Below are 21681 nucleotides of genomic sequence, written 5' to 3' on the forward strand. Positions count from 1 at the left end.
GATAGGTGTAAACCAAGCCCTGGGTATCCTGCTCTGCCTTTGAGAAAATGAAAGCTCACATGGGCCGACCTAGAATCTTGCTCCTTATGAGGTCATAACGGGCCTCATAAACTCTATGTCATTGTGGGTCTGGCTGTAGTTGCTCCAATTCTGCACCAAGGCTGAATTTTGGGAAAGAGATGTCAGATATGGTGTTAGGATAAAAGCATCCAAAGAGCACCACGGGACCTTTAAACTGCCTTAATTAAACATTTTTTAGGGCTTTAATTTTGAAAACCTACATCATAAATCAATTAACCATTACATTTTTTTATTAAATATTAGATGTAAGATCAAATGAAAAGCTTATTAAATACCAATCAAATGGTTTTTTTTATATTGCAATGTAGTGAAGGCAATTGAGGTGAGAGAGGGATTATAGGCAGTGAAGTTAAGACAATATGTATATTAATAGAGTTCAATTCATTGAGTTAAATTCATGTGTTATTATAAATTTAAAAAAATAAGCAAAACAAAAAAACTACTTTCCATCGATCACTCATTGGTAGTATTAGCAGTAGTAATAACCTCATACAGGTAATGTTAATATTAAACACAGATGTCTGTTTATTTTCACCTGCTTTGCTCCGATGGAAGTATGAGTTCATCTCTGCAGTGTGCCCTGGCTTTTAAAAGGCAACGACTGGACACTTTAACTACAATTTAAACCCAGATGATATTTTGCGTGAAATTAAAAATATGAAAATCCAATATGTTAAAAAATAAGTAATTATATGGTGTTCCACTTTCCTCCCCTTTTTAGCGTTATAATTAGCTGCAATCACACAGTCAATCAGTAGCAGGCTATCAGTATATCTTGAAAAAGTGACTAGATCAATCAAAATACTGCTGAGGAATCTACCATTAAATAATTCAAAACACCCCAATAGAGCAACATTTTAAACTAATACAGGTATACAGTTGTAGATTATTCATGTAGTTTTCCCCATGATTTAAACTGTATGTGCAAGACCGGTAGATGTCTGTTAGGCTAGTGGTGTCTTGAAACTAATATGGGATGGGCTAAATGTTTGCCATGAAACAGAAATAAAATGTAGCTAACTAACTAACTAACTATGTAACAATCATTTAAATAATGCTTTGAGAGTCCTAATTTATTATTCTAATTTGTATTTGTAATATTGTAACCTGTATTTCATGATGGTTCAAGTGCTTCTCCTCATAGAGTGAGTGAGAGAGAGAGAGAGAGAGAGAGAGAGAGAGAGAGAGAGAGAGAGAGAGAGAGAGAGAGAGAGCGAGAGAGACACACAGACATCTCCCCGGTGAAGCCTCCATGTTGTCGCTCTCGGTGTGTGTTCATCAGTTGGTAATTTCTTTTCAGTCTCTTTGTTTTTGCGGAATATGGTGATTTCTCATTGTTTCCTGCCTGCTCCATTTTTACATCCTACCCCGTCTGTTGTTTTCTTCTTCTCACCACAGCTGAACAGGCTTTGTTGGGTATTAACACAAGAGCATCCCTCTCTGGTGATTTTTTATTGAGGAGGATAACAGCGTTAAAATCTGCGGAATGTGTAGGTATTTGAAATAAATGACAGGATACATGGAGACAACACAAGACTGCGCTTGCCACAAACTTGTTCAAGGTAAGAAACCACAATTTATGTTTTACCCTAAACATAGATTTGAAATGAAGTAACTCCACATCTTGTTAAGGTTACACTCCCAGCTTTGTGTTTCTCACCTGGGATCTTTTGCTAAGGAGACAGTTCACTGGGGATTCACCTGCTGCTGACGCCAATAGTTTAATTAATGTTGCTCCTCTGAACAGAAAAGAAACAAGACACCACTTTGCTTTGTGTCTTAACTCCGATGTTATTACACACACACACACACACACACACACACAATCCTCCACATTCACATTGCATTTGACAAAATTATGAAGAACAAAACACATTATACCATAAACAAAATGTACACAATCAAAAGTAACAGAAAGGGCTATTATATATGTCATATATACTATACATAATATTACTGGATTATTTTTTTATTGATGTATTCATGTGTAACCATAGCATTGCATTGTTGTATTTAGTTGATACTAATTTGATCACTTGTATGTAGGCTACAGTTGGATAAATTAAACTAACAATCATCAAATTCCATGTAGGCTCAGTATGTTTTGTATGTAAACTCTCCATCTGTAAAGTGACTAGTTATCAAAACTGTCGAATAAATGTAGTAGAATAGAAAGTAGCTTGAAATTGAAATATTTCAGTCAAGTAAATTCTACAACAGGTAACTAAATGCAGTGGTGGAAATCTTTACTTCAGTAAAAGATGCAATACCACAGTGTAAAAACACTAGATGTCAAAGTTCTGAAATGGAAAGTAGCATCAAAATATACTCAAACTTGTACTTAAGTACAGTACTTGAATATATGTATTAATTATATTCCAACTCTGATTTCTTCACATTTAGGGAAACCAGGATGTCCCTGGAAAAGATGGCATTCTGGAGGAGAAATACTCACATTGGTAAGATTTCTTTTTAATATATCCAAAACGATGTAGAGAAGAAGAGAACAGAAATTGAGTAGAGAAATTAAACGAAATATTAAATGAAACTGTACACTGTAGTCTCCTGAAGCATTTATGAATCATTTCATGGTAAGCTGCTCAAACTTGCAGTCTTACTCAAGAAAAGACAAAGCTCCTCAGTTAAAAAAAAAAACGAGATACAACTTTGTGCTGTATTATATTACATTCACACACCTTCTAATTAAATGTTTAAATAGACCAACAACCTTCTTAATAATAAATTGGCAAAGTAATTGATAGCAGGACGTGGCAAGTCGGTTGTGTGAGAAGGTCTATCCTGTTGCAGCTCTGTGCATTTGCATTATGCATAGTTCCACGTAATGATTTAACCTTGTTTAGAAACCACAGATCTAGCAGCTGCTTTGGGCATCACTCAAAGTTTAGAGTGCTATGATGAGTTTTGTCATCTTGTCGATGACTGTCAATAATTGTGTTGTTTGCGAGTGAATATATTGCCTATTTAGACTATTTAGATAATAATCCCCTTGAGGCATGAGCCATGAGAGGAATGTCAAAGCGTGTAAGGGCGAGGGCAAGCTCAGACAGAGCCTGCATGCACACCTGGCAACTAATTTTGATCGGCTGAGTAAAATTTTAGATTCATGACAAACAACATTCAAAAAGGCATACAAGGGTCATAACAAGACTGGATGGATAGAGCAAAAGATGGCCTGACAGGGAACAACGTCTAAAGAGCAGGTAGCCTACATAGGTCAGGAAGGGAATGGCAGGTGCTGACATGACGAGAGGTATGCCTACTTTAAAATGTACGATTACTTCCAAACACCATTTTCATTGTATGTAAAATAAAACCCACTTATTAAAATGTACTGGATGAAAGAAAGGAACTTCATGCCATATTCACATGAAGGTTAAAATTCAACTTGTGATGTTTCTGTTGGGACCCTCTGAGGGCTCTGACTTCACCCCTCTTTAGTAAATAAAAAGCTGCTTCCTTTACCGACGGTGCTCTCTACTTCAGTGGATTCAGAGAAAAACCTTGAGTGGTAATTTTACAGTCTAATGTTTATAGTTTAAGCTTTTCTCAATGGCAAGTCTCGCTGTTACTTTATACATAGCAGTCTAAATTATTATATTATTTTTATGAATGTGTACCTTTATTAACTTGTCTCTGGATAATGACCTTGTGCTGTCTGTATGTAGAGAAGGAACGCCATGTAAAAGCCAACGCGCCGGACTTCAATGACAAGTTCTCTTATGCAGTAAGTAGGCCCTTAAATGACACCAGGTTTGCTTTACTCACAGTGTAGGCTATGGTTATTTCATCAGTGCTATTTCTGAATGTGTGATTCTTCAGGACAATCACATCAAAACCTCAAAGTACAACGTCCTCACTTTTTTGCCCATGAACTTGTTTGAGCAGTTCCAGAGGGTGGCGAACGCTTACTTCTTAGTGCTGTTGATACTGCAGGTAGGAGACACTGCATCTGTGTGGATATATTTGCTTTTTTGGGAGTTCATGTGAAACTGAGCGAGCTAACAACCTGCTTTTTTTTCTTTAGTTAATTCCAGAAATTTCTTCCCTGTCCTGGTTTACAACCATCGTGCCTTTGGTGATGGTGCTGGTAATCACGGCTGTCAAAGACGCCACAGATGATTATGTAAGTTGAACAGTTTTTCTAAACTATCTTCTAAATGCTCCTCCCACGGTAAAATTATTACTTCCTATTTGAAATTCCAGTTTAGACATAAAAGCGACCAGCAAGTCAACAACCGCAAGACTCAGGTTCTCAAAAGGGGAAGGTAATTTATCCTTTGTCTTCATCATTTAGATGCTTTTTGTAACTTTTGAAAAGCCCTATCACATATGACTTTAGACTGTGTGTTCATGGGCATTTATGTGGTTTAATTATGGTTTTTGTTTTGTTTTTAAATTTCAAGTATGCAGAGTGAGAAGTGGATGAACGTTCGAGTGGGAGATATCATCAGACTAGAGAATAATCAGTTTGTTGCTGTGAGTAAAAATTCTGCAAATATTTTTTTTGCATTTTGTTGCCTCTCTGTCTCTCACATGCACGTATAAGAGCGATTGAGGTCTAAAATTAAAGGTTTCTTCTAAAGTCGCTGACTTCTCTTGCAGGTTCAGTTGTGCAGAGATTGATTTGTTGCCTTTTCTCACCACTGACTGTTTCATATTGGTTTTACACACAGGCAGACATCCTCCTCCTCTGTAGTAGTGAGCCCTATGGACTGTGCTATATTGAGACTGCAGAGCTAGATGGGTAAGCGCTGCACTGGTTATGTAAAGTAAAGATGAAGAAATCTGAACCACAATTGGAAAGAAACTGTGAGATTATGATTCTTCTAGTTTGTTTTTGCAAAAATTTAGTTTTTTAGTTAACTGGTTTTACTTTTATACATTTGTGCATTTTTACATAATCATAGAAGACAAATTAGTTATTTCCATTTCTCCCCAAACAGAGAGACGAATCTGAAAGTTCGTCAGTCTTTGACCGTCACCTCAGATATGGGAGATATTACAAAGCTGATGGACTTTGATGGTGAGATAGCGATTGGAGAATTAGTTTATTCTTCCGTTTGTATAAATAAATCACTTGTGGACACAACAGGCTTTGTATATGTGGACATGTTGACTTTTTGTGTGACTGCATGTTCAATTTTCTCCTGAAGGGATGACTCATGTTGGTAAGACTGTATTTGCTTTGTTCCTCAGGAGAAGTAATTTGTGAACCACCAAACAACAAGCTGGATAGATTCACAGGCACTTTATACTGGAGAGACAAAAAATACCCTCTGGATAATGAGAAAATGCTGCTGCGAGGCTGTGTACTCAGAAACACTGAGTGGTGCTTTGGGATGGTCATCTTTGCTGGTATGGTTTTCATTTTTATTTTGATGCTTTCAATCTCCATATCCATTAGCCAGTAACCCTCTGATCAGGGCCCGAGCGCAGAAGCGGCGAAGGCCCTATTGGAATTGAAGGAATTATTATTATTATTATTATTATTATTATACTTTTATCCGTCAAATGAATTGCCTTTTTGAGTGAGCTAACAACCTGCTTTGCAGCTTTAATTGTTAATGTTAATGCTCTTTCAACATTGATAGTTGTTTCCTCATGCCAACAGGTTTGCAAACCAAACTAATGCAGAACTGTGGAGGGACTACATTTAAAAGAACAAGTATCGATAAACTGATGAACACTTTGGTTTTGTGGGTAAGTTGTTATGCATGGACACTATTATTAAACCAAGAACAATTTTGACAGAACATAAAATGATGATCTATATGTCAGATCTTTGCCTTCCTCATTTGTATGGGAGTTATTTTGGCCATTGGAAACACTATTTGGGAGAGCCGGATTGGCAGAAACTTCCAGGTGTTTTTGCCGTGGAACGAGTTTCAGAGCAGTGCAGTTTTCTCTGGCTTCCTTACTTTCTGGTCCTACATCATCATACTCAACACTGTTGTACCCATCTCACTCTATGTCAGGTAAGTTTATTTCCAAAATGCTATATAACTATTCTGAAAACAGTTAATATTGTTGCTCTGCCTAGGTCTAATATTTATTTCATGAAATCTAAAAGTACAACCATTTAATAGCAATGAACTGTTTGGTTAAATCTTCTTTTAGTGTGGAGGTTCTGCGGCTCGGCCACAGTTACTTCATTAACTGGGACCGGAGGATGTACTGCAGTAAGACGGACACTGCAGCGGAAGCTCGCACCACCACCCTGAATGAGGAGCTGGGTCAAGTGGAGTTCATCTTCTCTGACAAGACGGGCACCCTCACCCAGAACATCATGGTCTTCAGCAAGTGCTCCATCAATGGACAGACGTACGGTATGGTCTTTTACGAAAAATTGGAATACCTTTCAAATAAAAATGTATTAGACAGAGACAGCTATGTCAACGGACACCTCCATTATACGACTTAAAGACCACACTGACTGGTTGATATCCTACCAAAGAATATAGATTAACTTTACCAAAACAATTTGAACTGGTTTATGATAGTAGTGACAGTTAACTGATCAATAACCCTTGTGTTGTCTTCCCGTCAATCATGAGCTTGTCCTTCCAGGTCAAAATTGAAAATGAACATTTTTTTGTGCTTTTTCCAGGTTCATTTGTCACTTTTTCCATGCTTTTTTTTTTTAAACCTGAGCTGGTTTAATGATAGGTTTTACACTTATTCTTGGAATTTATGGTCAACAAACATCAATTATATCAAATTTTCCATAAGGTTTAAGTTAAAAAAGGCAGAAATGTTGAATTATTTTGACTAACAGGATCACAGATGGGTACGTGTCAAAGTTTAGTCCGGATACTGTTTTGAAACCATTAAAAAACACCCAAAAAATGTAATGAAAGTAATCTTTAATTTTACCTGAAGAATGTTGTATGGAATCATCCGTGTTAGTTTTGGGCATTTTAGTTGAAAGAAATCCATATTTTGGATATAAAACACTTTGAAACGGGTCAATTTGACCCAAGGACAACACAAGGTAAATCATTAAATTATATAAATAGGCATATAGCTCTAGAAAAAGGAAGTTATATTTATGTTAGCCATGAAAATTGTCATATTGATAAATGCATTAGATTTCTGAGCAAAACCTTTAGCAAACAACTTTCTCTCTAAAGAAATGGTGTAAGTTTGAGCTTCAAAACACCCACTTTCTTCCCCAGTATACAATTAATGACATATCACAGTGCTAACTATCTGATATCCAAGTCAACCTTTTCTTTCTCTTAGGTGATGTCTATGATGAATTTAAGCAGAGGGTTGAAATTACAGAAGTAAGTGAGGCGTAACAATCACAAATTCTTAACTCTTAAGAATAAAATAATAACTATAATAACTAATGGTGGTTTCATGTGCCCTCAGAAAACGGCCTGTGTGGACTTTTCCTTTAACGCTCTCTGTGACAGAAGGTTTAAGTTTTATGATGGCAGCCTGGTTGAAGCTATTAAACTGGAGGATCCTGCAGCGCAGGAGTTCTTTAGATTGCTGGCTTTGTGCCACACTGTCATGCCAGAGGAGAAGAGTGAAGGTAAACTGTGCACACGGTCCAAAAGTAGCAGTGATGACAGAAACAACTGAATATATTGAAGTGGTTCTGATTGATATTTCTGTTAACATGAAGGAAATTTGGTGTACCAGGCCCAGTCACCTGATGAGGGAGCCCTGGTCACTGCGGCGCGAAATTTTGGGTTTGTCTTCCGGTCCCGAACCCCCGAGACCATCACACTGTGTGAGATGGGACGAGCCGTCACATACCAGCTGCTGGCCATACTGGACTTCAACAATGAGCGCAAGAGAATGAGTGTCATTGGTTAGGTTTTTACTTATAGAAGCACAACAACCTCCCTTTTGTTAGGGTTAGGTTTTGTGGTCATCATGACATTATGTGCACATAATCAAATATTAAAATAACACAAAGTTTGTTAATATACTGACTTCCTATTTAACATTTTTTTAAATAGCTGTGACAAATAGTTATATATCCTTATTTTCTAAGAATCGCATGAAGTTAAAAGTCTTGATGCCAATGCTTTGATCAGAAAAGTTATGTTGTGTTCTCTTCCTCATGTTTTATAGTAAGAAACCCACAGGGCCAGATTAAACTGTACTCCAAAGGAGCTGACTCTATAATCTTTGAGCGTCTGCATCCATCCAGTGAAGACCTTATGCACGCTACCTTAGAACATCTCAGTGTAAGTGTTGTTTGATTGGATAACATCCCTCAGTGAGTACATTTTTAAATAGGTGCACTATGCAGTATACTATGTACCTGTTTTTGAAGTCTCATAAAAATCGATAAACCAGACAAAGTACTAAAAACATCAACATGCTTACATAATACTGATGACTGCTGCAGCTTCTTGTGCAGGTAATGTTATGACACAATTTCAGAAGTAGCTGGTTTGAGATTATATTTGTGTCTCTACCGAAAATATACTATTTAAGTTTTGAATTGTGTGTCCTTTCACCCAACAATGAATGGTCATAAAAAAACTGTTTTTTTGTTTTTCTCTCTGTGCAGTAAATAATTCATCCCACTTTTAAAAACACGCACGTACACCAGTGCAACTGTTACAGGTGTTAGTTTTTCAATCATGTTCTCTAAAGGAATTTGCTGGAGAAGGGCTTCGAACATTAGCTCTGGCCTACAAAGATCTTGATGAAGATTATTTTGATGTTTGGACAAAAAAGCTTCTGTTCGCCAGTACTGTCATTGAGAACCGCGAGGATCAGCTGGCTGTTCTCTACGAGGAGATCGAGCAGGGCTTGAAGGTAATATTGACATCTTTGAAGTGGTTAAACTCATTCAGCCTCTGCATACTGACTGCTGTCATCATTGAAGCTTCTAGGAGCCACAGCAATTGAGGACAAACTTCAGGAGGGAGTCCCAGAAACAATCACCTGTCTAAATCTAGCTGACATAAAGATCTGGGTCCTCACTGGAGACAAACTAGGTAGCATAATTCACCCATATTACCTTTTTGCAAACTGATGGTGTGAAAAGCTATCGAGATGTAAATTGTGTAAAACATTTCAGAGACAGCAATGAACATCGGCTACTCCTGCAACATACTGCGAGACAACATGAATGAGGTGTTTGTTATCTCTGGCCACACACTGCTGGAGGTGCAGCAGCAGCTCAGGTGAGTTTATGGTCCAGTGTGTGGAAAATCTTGAAAATTCAGTACCTATAAGTAGTATTTTATCCAGTTGGCTAAAATTGTTCTTTCATTGAGTACAAGCTCGATTGAGCTTTTATGAACATGCTAAAAATGAATGTTTTTATCTGGCTTTCTTCTCTCCTCAGGAGTGCTAAAGAGCACATTCTCTGCCTGAGTCGAGTTGGCAGTGCAAGAAATTTTGAGAAGACAGATATGTTTGCAGACGATTCCGTGTTTGAAGAAAGTATCATAGCAGAGTATGCCTTAGTCATCAACGGACACAGTTTGGTGAGATACTCAAATGTGTTGCATTATACAGTATAACATGGTCCACCATTGGACCGATCATTTTATCCCCTGCTTGTTTTTATTTAGGTTCTGATGTTTGCAGGTTTGTTAATAGTGGCTGGGTTGCTATGAGTATTGAGTATGGCATCTCTGTACATACTGTTGTGTCTGTGCCGAGTCTTTAATGAGCTGCTGTGCTGCTGAGGGCCCTAGGCTCTATTACAGGATTTTATTAACATCCATTTCCTCACACAGGAGCTGCTCCCTTGCTGCGCCTTGAGCAGCACGCATGATTCAGCAGCAGCTTGTGGAAATGTTACATTGAGCTGTTGCTCGGTGTTGCCTCTGCGGGGGGTTGATGTTGTAGAATGGTAATCGTAGGTCTAACAGGTGTGATGTATGGCTTCTCCCTGCAGGTTTACGCTCTGGAACCACAGCTGGAGCACGTCTTCCTGGACTTGGCCTGTTTGTGTAAAACGGTCATCTGCTGCCGGGTCACTCCGATGCAGAAAGCCCAGGTGGTGGAACTGGTGAAGAGGCACAAGAGGGTCGTCACTCTTGCCATTGGAGATGGAGCCAATGATGTCAGCATGATCAAGAGTAAGTGTCAGTCATAGACCCAAAGTTGCATAGACATTAGCTATGATAAGGAACATTTTTACAGCATTATAAAATGTTTTATTTTAAAGTGACATTTGGAGCAAAGTCTGCACTTTTAATACACATGTATGTATGTTTAAACAATGTTTTTATATTTATTTAATACTTAGTTTCAAAGGGCAGTATTGTGTGTTTCTTCCTCAGCTGCTCATATCGGTGTTGGCATCAGTGGTCAGGAGGGGATGCAGGCGGCTCTGGCATCAGATTACTCTTTTGCTCAGTTTCGGTACCTGCGGCGGCTTCTGCTGGTGCATGGACGCTGGTCCTACTTCCGCATGTGTAATTTCCTGTGCTATTTCTTCTACAAGAACTTTGCCTTCACGCTGGTACACTTCTGGTACGGTTTCTTCTGTGGTTTCTCAGCTCAGGTAAGAATACTGTTCTATATCATTAAAGAAAGTTATTCCTGAGTTAATTGTGTACATCAACAAGCTTTTGCAGCTTACCTCTCTTCTCCTCATTGGTCATAGCAGTTAGTCTGTGAGCTGTCTCTAGAATTACGTGTTCTGTAGGTTCTGCTGACAATAGTCCTTTGACCGAAACTTTCAATTAATGTCACATTTTTCATATTGTGTTACCTTCTTCTTTTTGCATCTTAACAGCCTTGTCTACTTTTTGTCAGTATGTGGGCAATTTTACTCTGGAATGGGACCCTATCCCTTGAAAAGCCTGGATTTAAAGGCACAACCCCTTTCACATTTTTGTAAATTATGTATATAACTGTCTTCTCTCCACAGACTGTGTATGACCAGTGGTTCATTACCCTCTTTAATATAGTCTATACATCCTTACCAGTCCTGGCGATGGGACTTTTTGATCAGGTAATACTTATATGCTCAATATCAAATTATCTGAATCTTTTTAAATAAACTCTTTCATTTATTTTTCCAGCAGTCTCCAATGGCAACCTCCTAAGCCAAGCCTTTACTTTCCTTTTTGTTTTTCTTTTCAAGATACTTTCACTGTGCCATGATATCTAACCCTACACTAGGTAAATGATGACCCTGAACCTGATTAACCCATATCCATTAACCAATGAGCCCCCAACACTTCAACCTATCCCTACCCTTATACATATTAGAATCACATAACACTCATTATATCTGTTTCCTACAGGATGTCAATGACCAAAACAGCCTTCGCTACCCAAGCCTTTACAAACCTGGCCAGCAAAACCTTCTCTTCAACAAACGCCAGTTTTTCCTGTGCACACTGCAGGGGGTGGGCACATCATTCCTTCTTTTCTTTATTCCCTACGGAGCCTTCACTGTCGTTGTGAAAGAGGATGGCTCCCACATTTCTGACCAGCAAGCATTTGCTGTTACCATAGCAACATCCTTGGTCATTGTCGTAAGTGTTCAGGTAAGAGTTTAAACAGATAAAAATAGCTGTTGCTTAAAAAATTAAACACTATGTTTATGATGAATGTATCTGTCCCTAGATTGGACTTGACACGCACTACTGGACAGCTGTCAATCACTTGTTCATATGGGGGAGCCTGATAGTGTACTTTGCCATATTATTTGCAATGCAAAGTAATGGCATATTTGGCATCTTTCCAAGTAATTTCCCATTCATAGGTAAGTTTAGCTCAGTTTGATACATGAAGAAATAATACTGATGCATGGAAATGAAATATAAATACATTTGTGTCCTCCTCAGGCACGGCACGTAACTGTCTATCAGAGAAGAGTGTGTGGTTGGTCATTCTGCTCACCGCTGTGGTGTGTGTTGTGCCCGGCTTGGCAGTCAGCTTCCTCAGAGTAGACCTCTTTCCAACTGTAACAGATAAGGTACATTAACTTGGGTGCATCTACAGAATTGGTGGAAGCGATGAACACTTAATTCATATTTCTCCCATGGCTGTCTTTCAGTGGTGGTACACTTACTCAATCACAGTGTTGAAGTAGTTGGACTTTACTTGAGTATTTTAATGTTATGCTACTTTCTATTCCACTACTCCACAAACAATCTATATTGTTTTTTTAATAAAAGAACACATTGTTAAAGATGTTAGGGATTCCCAAAATTTTTGACTTGTGACCCTTACAAAACATGGCGTAGAGTTGGGATTCCTTCTCACCTTTCAGATATCTTGGAGTTTTCAGCAGTTTTACCTGAACCATTTCCCCTCTAAACTTCCCACATGATTTTATTAAAATTACTTTTTGAGACCCAAAGAGGTCAAATTATCCAATAGTCTACACAAGAAGCAAACATCTGTGAAAATTCAAAATAACTGATCTGTGTGGCGGAACTTTATTTTTCCTTCTTTCCTGCCCCTTAAATCATTGTACAACCCATCAGATGTATCCTTTGGCCCTTTGGAGGGGCCTGACCCCTAGATTGGGAGCCACTGAATTGATCTACCTACTGTTGTGGAAGTTTCTGTTCAGCGAGTTTCTGTTCAGCGAGGGAGGAATTTGAGCGGCAAAAGAGACCTTGTTGAAACAAAATAAAGACAGGCTGCAAACTGGATTAAAAGTTTAGGTATTCGGTGGAAGGGTTTAATTGTTTTCTGCAGAAAACAATCAAATGACAGTTTGATCTGAAACTTAACAATCAGTGGACCTCAGGCAGACAGTTGGACCTATTACGTATTTCTGAATCTGGCCCTTGTGTGTCAAGTTTCTTGACCGGTCATTCTATCTTAGCTGAAAAAGGACATCTTGTCTCTTGGATAGGCTCTGGTCTCGACCTGGGACCTGCTATGATAAACACCATTCTAGGCAACTGTTTCTGTCAGGCTCCACGTCATCTATTCTTCAAGGAAATGGTGTGGAGTCACAACAAACCCAGTTGTCTCCCATCAAGGAGAAACACACATATGACAGATACAGAAGTCATATACTCTGAGAGGCATTGGAGATCTTATTATGAATAATTAATATGAAAATCATTGGTTAAATGTAATTTTCCCATTACACTACCTGCTGTTTATAAAGCAGTTAAAACTATCTGCACCTAAACAGCTACTTTGTTGTATTAGTATTAACAATCTAATAATGATGTTTATTTTATCAGTCGCAGGGGCTACTTTATGCAGAACATGTACTTTTACTATTGCTACTTTAAGTAGGCTACATTTTGCTAATAATACTTTTAAACGCAAAGTATTGACTTGTAATAGAGTATAAGTAAAGGCTCTACGTACTTCTTCATCCACTGATGTATTTTGACAGGTTCGTCATGTCCAACAGTCAAATAAGAAACAAGGACCTCAGGAGCAGAACTTGAGGCGTGTACGCAGGACGAGCTCCCGCCGCTCTGGGTATGCCTTCGCCCACCAACAAGGCTACGGCGAGCTGATTACCTCAGGCAAAAACATGAGGATGAGCACAGTTTCTACTGCTCGCTCCCCTGAAAGAACACCACAAAGCTCCACCTGGATAGAAAATATATTAATGAAAAAGAACGAAGTCTCTGATGAAATCACAGGAGCAAAACAGACTCAACAGCAGCAACACACTGACTGAACTCAACCTCTAACAGATAGTGTATTCACTACAGGATACTATTTGCATGGTTCTCACAGAACAAGCACAATGTATGGGTGCCCTTTTGGGGCGTAGTTATGTACAAATCAAACTACACAGGCGTACCTCATTTTTTTTATTAGTGTGGATCCTGTGGTCTCTGTTTTTGTAAAGGTTAATCAAACCATGATTATCTAGAGGAACCATTTACAAAAAAAGGCCAGCTGGTTAAAAAATTATAATGGACAACTTTTTAATCTTTATCATGTAAGGTGTTCAATATGCAAACTCAGTCTGACAACAGCCGGTATATTTTAGGATATTATGCATTAGTTAACAAAATTAAAGAAATATGTGTCCTCTTGTCTGATCCAATTTGATCTGGTTGATGAATTTATTCAATATAATTTTTAATGGCATGGCCTATTTTTGATTAATAAAGAAAGGTAGGGACATTTCAGCTTTTAGCTGTCACAAACATAATAAATAATAAAAGAAAATAAACAATAATAAATGACATGTAAAAATGGCATAAGCAAAAATAAAAACATTTTACTGACTCCATGTTTAGCCAATATATATTGATATTGATCTCCCTGTGCTGTGCCTTGTATGGTTCCTGTTAAAGATAATCATTCTTTGTTTTATTAAATATTCAACAGTTCCTTGGCTTTAGTTTGTTCAACACAATTGAATGCATGGCTTGAATCTGATATCCTCTAAAAAATGTATAATAATTAAAATACCGATTTATCCCTCTTTCTAAAACATTGTACAGTCGCTACACAACATTTGAATAATCATTATCAAACTCCAAACATGATGTCCATTTTAATTTGGTTCTGAGGCTGCTTCTAATTCTTAAATAGAATGTATAAAACATAAAAAATATTGTTTAGTTAAAAAAAAATTCCAAGTATTTAAACTGAAAACAATTAAATCCTCTCTTTTATCTATCAGGTTTTTATTTGATATTAGACCAGAAAGAGTAAAAGGGAAAACTGTGATAATAAAAACTTGCTAGTGATCGTGTAATCAGGACTTCACTACCATGATTTCCCCATGGCTCTCTCAACACAAACATGAAACATTTTACCAGCCAGAAGAAAGATCTGAGTGATGCTGCTCCAATGATTACTCCAAATGCCCATGTAACGTCTGAAACTATTCGGTTTATTTATTCTTACGGATTTTTTTTGCCCTTGTTAAATTATGTTCATGTATAAAACGTAAACAAAAATGATGGCTGGATTTTATACATCAGCACAAAAACAAGATTGTTGTTGTTTTCTCATCTTTTCTTTTCCGAGCTAAACAGTGAGACAGTGAATTAGCTTTACAAAATCAATTTATTACAAAAAACCTTTATGATTTAAACAAATTCCCTTTGTAAGAAATAAATCCCCATTGTTCTATTCTAAAATAATCTTAAGAGTGTAAAGTAAGGTTTACATTTTGGAATAACTTGTCATTTTTAAGTGCCTGAATCAAGTGTAAGCAATTGTCATTTATTCCACTGCAGCAGTGTGTTTGAATAAACGATTATATAAACAGATAATGGATGATGCATTTTACTCGTCAAGGAAAATTGCAGCTCCCCCGCCCGGCTTCGACACAAACAAACTCTGTTTTTCCATCGCTGCTCTGCGTGGATCAGGTAGGTAGTAGGCCTTGCTTACTGCTTGTAAGAAAGACTCCACCTTATCATCCGGAACCATGGAGACAGCACAGCCGCCCCAACCTGCTCCTGTCAGCCGGGATCCCACTGCCCCCGACTTCCTGTAACCAAGAGAAACAAGAAAAAGCTGTTAAGTAAATAGTAATTTAGTAAAGACAAATTGCTGAATCCACTGTTTACAGTACACAGGGCTATATTTATTACTGAACAACTAGTGCTAAATATACACATTAGGATAAGAGGTCCACACACAACATTCACTGCCAAGTTTCTTCTTATTTTCATCCAACTTGCTTTTTAATTAAAACAGCCATGCTGCTCCTGTGAGGATGTGCTTTGGCACAGTTGGGTTTTGAGCTAAATGCTAAAGTCCACATGCTCCCATGCTGTTGTTAAGCAGGTATATTATTGCTTAGCAATAAACACAGTACAAATGAGGCTGATGGGAATGTAAAAACCCAAACTTATTTTTTAGTGTAGGAAATGGAGGAGCTGCTCATGGAAAATTGAAAAAGGAAAATTTGTATGCTGATTTCACAGTCTTCTTGTTCTTTTTATAGTTGCAGTTTAATGTATGTCTGACAAAGTATTGTATCACTTTCTGTTAGTATACAATAGTTACATATGTTGATGTCTTGTATACCAACAGCAGAAAACAGTATACTCTAAAGTTTAGTATACTATACTTGGTAAGATTAGAATGTAGGATGGATTTGGAAGCCAGCATACACAACACCTCAGTCTAAAGTAGCTAAATGGAGTCCAGCCAAACAAAGTGCAAATTTTTTCTAAAGTTGGTTGTTATGTAATAATTGGTTGTTAATAATAAGTTGGTTGTTAATAATAATTGGTTGTTATGTAATAACAACCAATATAATAATATTATGTAATGTTCACTTTTTTTTTTTTTTTTTATTTATCACTAAAACGGCATTGGAAAATATTTATTTGTATCCCCTTCTGTCTTGAGCCTAAATCTGTGATAGCAGTGAGTGAAGGGAGACGTTGCTGTACTCACAGACAGATGTCCACCAGTTGATCCAGTTCAGGGCAGCTGCACTCATACAGGTCTCTGCAGCTGGCATGGCTCTGGTTCATCAGGTCTCCCAGTAGCTGTAAAGATTCGGCAGGTTCAGAGTCACACACGCTCTTGAACCGCAGCACCCGCGCAGCTTCACCGTACACATGCTTGGCTCGCTGGTGCAGCTTGAAATGTTTTACTAAGAGACGGGAGAAGAGGCAGATGGTTGTCAAGTCATTCATCTGCTTGACTGGGAGGAGGTCCACATAGAGCTGGGTTACACTGACCAATTCAAACATGATGGTAGTTTTGATCAAATGCCACAATATCAGTAGAATGTGATGATATTTTTGGAGTGATTTGTTTCTTTTAAGAGGACGTTTATATGAAGAAATCATCACTAATGGCTTCTTACTGATCATTTTGCTGAGCTAGATCAAATTAATATGGTTGAAAATTTAAGTTGCTTAAATATATCATATATATTATTAATATACTATTATATAATATTCAAGTATAATTAAGTCCAGCAAAATACAGATATCACAATATGACAATTAGTAAAATTCCAGATAATATTGACTCACATCACAATACTGTATTAATATTAAAATATGTATTTCCAAGTTCTATGTCAAAGTAATAATGGCTGCAACTACCTTTTATTTTCATTAATGTTTCATTCGTTAATCTTTTTTTTTAATTTTCATCTATAAAATGTAAAAACTGACAAAACCCCCACAAGATACTAAATTTAGAATGATATTATAAAGAGAAAACAAGTCTTCACATTGCAAAAATTCATATTTGAGTTGTGAGGAATATTACGAGATACCAAACAGCTTATTGATGTTCATTGTTTAACCTTTCAATGCAAACCTAGACTACTCAACTGTTGTTTCCATATTAGACATGATTCAGTTCTGAGTTATAAAAATTCACAGATGTTTCTGTGTACTGTTGCTCACCATGCTGAGTGTTGGCGCTCAGCAGCTCTGTGGAAAACTGCTCCGAGGTGACGCCCAGTGCCCTGCAAATCTCCTCTCGGCTGTACGGCTCAGGATGCAACACCTCGGTCACCAGAGCCAGCATGTCCTCCAGGGAGGCCTTCAGCTCCATCTGGACCTGCACCAGCTTCATAAACCTGCTCGAGTCCAGACCTCGTGCCTTTGCCAGCATCTGAGTTCACACCCGACAAGACATTGAAATGTGAGATACCTTCTCTTGATTCGAACTATCTTGATATTTACACATATTTACTGAAGGTCTATCATAAGGATTGCTAGTAAGAAAACAACACACTTTCTTGTTTCACTACTTGCAAAATCCTTAAATACACAGTAATTGTAACGTTAAAAGCAGCTTTGTGAAATACAGTTGCAGGTGTTTACTTAATTAAGTCCAATATTGCGACCAGGGAAGTCTATGAGAAATGTTTATCATGCCAGATGATGCTAAAGTTCCACAATAATCTGTTTTATAATATTTCTGTATTCAGTTCTCATTGCTCACCAAAACTTAATGCTTAGAAACCGCATTGAAATCAGAGAATGTTAATCATGTTTATGGACAAAATGTTTATGTGGAAAAGTTCTTGTATGAAGACTCAAAGAGCACAAGGTTCTACAGATTACTGCTATGAAGCCTTTTTAAAAGACTACATGAACATACCATATCATCACCATATCATGAAGTGTAATAAAAGGTACCAGCAAGTAATTATTTTACCTTTTCAGTTTGTTTGATTTGAATAATTGAGTGTTTAAGATTTGTGTTTAAGAAGCAGCATTTCTAAAAAGCAAACAAATTTATTTTGTGAAATTCTGAAATATTTTTCCTGCTCACTGGACTGGGCAGAATCACCGTACCTTTGTGGCGATTCGACACTCCACCACACGGATGTTGAAGTGAGAAGAAGCAGCTTTGTTCATCTCCATGCAGCAGTTGGAGATCACAAACACAGCTCCGTCTGGAAGTTTGACATCGGTGGCCCGCAGAGGCTGGAACTCTATAAGCTTGGCCTGATATAGACAATTGAGAAAATAAAAGTCATAAAACAAGTGGTAACTGATGACTACATGACATTTCTAGCATTATTCAAGTGAAGTCATTACTTATAAGGTACTTTACACCTATCAAAGATCTTGCATTCTTTCAGACATCTGTTCAGTGTATTTATAGTTTGGATGAATAAATGACCCTCATCAACTTATTCCAACTTGTCCACAAAGTACTTAAAAGGAAAGCGACATACAGTTCCTCTCTCTGCCAGGAATGAGATGGACTGGTCCATGCCGCCTCCCTCTGTGCCAATGTAGCGCTCACTTTTGGCACATATCTCAGCCAGTGCCACCTGGAGGATTAAAGAGTATATTAATGAGACAAGATTAAATAGACTATTTAAAAATGACAAATACAATCCTATATTGAGGAGTGGCATTAAAGAAAAGCCCTTTGAAGTCTATTTGCTTTAAAGATTATTTATATTTTGCTGATGTTTATATTTTTCAATTTCATTTCTACTTTTTACTTTGTTAATTGTCACTGCCCGGGCTATGACGTGTGCTCATCACGTCACAGACGGTGTGCGGTGTGTGTGTTCTCATAAGCAGACGCGTGGTTCTACAGGCTTAACCAGGGACACCTGAAACCCATTCACAAATAATAACAGTACAAGAAACCTGGCTCTTTTCTCACTCATTGCCAGATTGTTTCTGCTCTATATGTGGTTACTCATCAGGCCTTATTCTCCAGTGTCTAATTCTGTACTGAAGAACTTAACTTTAATCTTTATTGTATTCCATTTTATTTTTATTTTACACTAAACTAAAGATAAAATAAAGATTTCTTATGATTAAACAAATTATATTTTCCTTGTGTGTTAACAGAAAAATAAATAACTGGAGTTTAATCAACTATCAGTCTACCATTTAATACTGTTGGTTTATTATAAAGTGTTACTGTGAGAATTGATTTGTAAAGCATTTTACCTTGGAGAGGGACTTTTGATTTGCTTCCATTGTTACGAGCCCGGCACAACAAACTAAGGCACTAGAACTGGACAGGCCGGAGCTCGGAGGAATGGTTCCATCTACGACACATGACATCCCTGCTAAATGAGCAATCCCACATTTCTCCTGTGAAGAAAACAGCAGGAAGGTTAATTAAGTTGGGGAAAGTATTACAGTATTGATTACTAAATTGCCATGAATGAAGAAACTGTAGATCTTACCTGAATACCTTTAACTCCACAGAGAAAATAATAATGCCACTTTGGGTTCTCTCTGTCGATGGCAATGTCCTCTGAACATGACACAGTGAAATCCCTGTGAACAGATACTGTACATGCATTGCAGGCCCAATGTAAATAGTCACCAATAACCATAGTTTCAAGCCTTACTTGTACTGAGGATTTGTGTTGGCCAGTGTGATTGTCCCTGACTTGTTCACCGAGACGGCTGCGAGGATATTTGGTTCAATGGCCATCGGCAGAACAGAATAGCCACAGTAATCGATATGCTCTCCTGTTAAATATGAGAAATTAACAAAACCAGAAGCCATTCATCTACCAATTAATACAAACAGGTTTTAGCATTGAGAAAATGGTGAAAATTAGTGTGAAAAAAATGTTGGTCGCAGATTTGAAGAACTTAACAATGTCTTCATAATATAAATTTGTTCTTGTACATACAGTAGACTGTAAAAATAATGGACATAGCAGCAAGGACATCACCCATTGGTTTGTGGACTGATGTTTTTTTTTTCTGTTTAGTTAGTTATTCACAATGAAAAAGACATTATATTCTGAGAATACAGGTTACAATGAAGGTTATGGAGAAAAAAAAAATCAAATATCACAATACTCTTGACCAAATACCTCAATATCGACATACCTAGAGATTGGCATGGGGTACTTTCCATAAAATTATCTCTCAATGCAAATCAAACCAGCTATTAGGCTGACTAAATAAAACCATGCCAATCTCTCGGTATGGTGAAGGGTATGTCATGATGGTGGGGCTATTTTAATTTCAAAAGTCAAGGGAACTTTATCAGGATGCATAGTGTCCTGGATCCATGAAATAACTGGCCTTTAAAATTAAAAATCTGCCTGCTTCTATAGGAATTTAACATAGGGGTGTACTTACTTATGCCCCCTGTATTTTAAGGAAGAACATTTATTTATTTATGACACATTATTCATTCAAAGAAAAATGGTGGTGTTGTTTTTTAAATTAAGCCATTAAGATCAATTTCCAAAAGACAATGTTTTTATTCCTCTTTTTAGTCAACTTTAGCATGTATTCATAAACACTGTAGATATAATATTGATAAATTGTCCAGCTCTAGACATTTTTGACCATTATTTTTACAGTCTGTTCTTGTAGGTCCACTGTAAAGCAACATCAGCCCATAGACCTTTAATATTAATCAAATATATCAATATATATACAGTCTATGTATCAGCCCAATGTACATTGCGTAAATCAACTAAATCATAGGCTATATAAAATCAAATTACCTATTAAATTGACCCTTCCAGGTGCACATGCATAGAAGTGAGGAGATTCTCCATGCTTTGTTTCAAAAGTATTTTTCAAGTTTTGCAGCCTGTAAAGAATTATAAATGAAGAAATAAAGTGAGTAGGCTGTCACATTTCTTTCCTCGTCCCTCTGTCCCACTGACAATCAGCATGGCGTCCTGATACTCACCTTTCATTGGCATTAATCGCAGTCTTTAACTTTGGTGGGTTTGTGGCCATTTCTACTTGTATAGAAAAACAATGAATGTACTCCTTGGTATCAGACGGGAGAGCTCAAAGCGTTTTGCAGATCCTGGCCGCGATCAGCTGACTGTCACAAGAGGATCCCGGATGCCAAAACGCTGACCTGATGTCAGTTCTAAAATGTGAATTCAGCTTAGTTAATAGATGTTAAGTTCCTGTTTATAACAGAGGAGCTGACTCTGAAACAGTTGTTTGAGGCAGCAGGAGCAAAAAAACACGGAAGTTGTCTGGAGGACAGGAGGCGTGGTTGTCACGCAGGACGGTGACGTAACAATATACCCTTTCAGATCAGGGTAGGGTACATTACAAAACTCCCAAACCTGATTTTATCATTTTATCTTGAAACTCCCGCAGACTGGTACCGTCATTAAAGATTGAACGAACATAAAGCTTAAAAAAGATTTTTCATACTTTAGAATATGGTTTAATCTAATTACAGGACCTCACAGGTGGTATGGACCATATGGATCCATAAATGTAACGAACCTTATTTGGA

At 37.5% G+C, this 21681-nt stretch overlaps 2 protein-coding genes across 3 annotated transcripts; one reads left to right on the forward strand and one right to left on the reverse strand.

Moving 5' to 3' along the window:
- Positions 1-1304: 1304 nt before the first annotated feature.
- On the forward strand, positions 1305-14571 carry atp8b4 (ATPase phospholipid transporting 8B4). 2 transcript variants are annotated; one of them, XM_032523082.1, is made up of 29 exons: positions 1305-1348; positions 1480-1643; positions 2485-2540; positions 3768-3826; positions 3922-4035; positions 4127-4225; positions 4306-4367; positions 4506-4578; positions 4776-4846; positions 5046-5125; positions 5299-5457; positions 5714-5802; positions 5881-6077; positions 6220-6428; positions 7345-7388; positions 7477-7642; positions 7736-7924; positions 8191-8306; positions 8722-8886; positions 8957-9068; positions 9152-9257; positions 9422-9563; positions 9980-10163; positions 10368-10591; positions 10961-11044; positions 11340-11585; positions 11665-11803; positions 11886-12016; positions 13406-14571. In XM_032523082.1, exons 3-29 carry the CDS (start codon positions 2495-2497, stop codon positions 13697-13699), a joined length of 3600 nt encoding a protein of 1199 aa, XP_032378973.1. In that variant the 5' UTR covers positions 1305-1348; positions 1480-1643; positions 2485-2494; the 3' UTR covers positions 13700-14571. The 2 variants fall into 2 exon arrangements, with proteins under 2 accessions (XP_032378973.1, XP_032378970.1); XM_032523079.1 differs by having other exon boundaries at positions 1309-1366.
- On the reverse strand, positions 14351-21415 carry galk2 (galactokinase 2). Its single transcript, XM_032523141.1, has 10 exons — positions 21112-21415; positions 20921-21009; positions 19799-19922; positions 19631-19724; positions 19389-19535; positions 18653-18751; positions 18267-18419; positions 17367-17577; positions 16396-16597; positions 14351-15478 (listed from the first exon to the last, which is right to left on the reverse strand). Exons 1-10 carry the CDS (start codon positions 21159-21161, stop codon positions 15271-15273), a joined length of 1377 nt encoding a protein of 458 aa, XP_032379032.1. The 5' UTR covers positions 21162-21415; the 3' UTR covers positions 14351-15270.
- Between the last annotated feature and the right edge of the window lie 266 nt (positions 21416-21681).

This window comes from Etheostoma spectabile, chromosome 8 (assembly GCF_008692095.1).
Source record: "Etheostoma spectabile isolate EspeVRDwgs_2016 chromosome 8, UIUC_Espe_1.0, whole genome shotgun sequence".
In the NCBI taxonomy this organism is placed as follows: domain Eukaryota; kingdom Metazoa; phylum Chordata; class Actinopteri; order Perciformes; family Percidae; genus Etheostoma; species Etheostoma spectabile.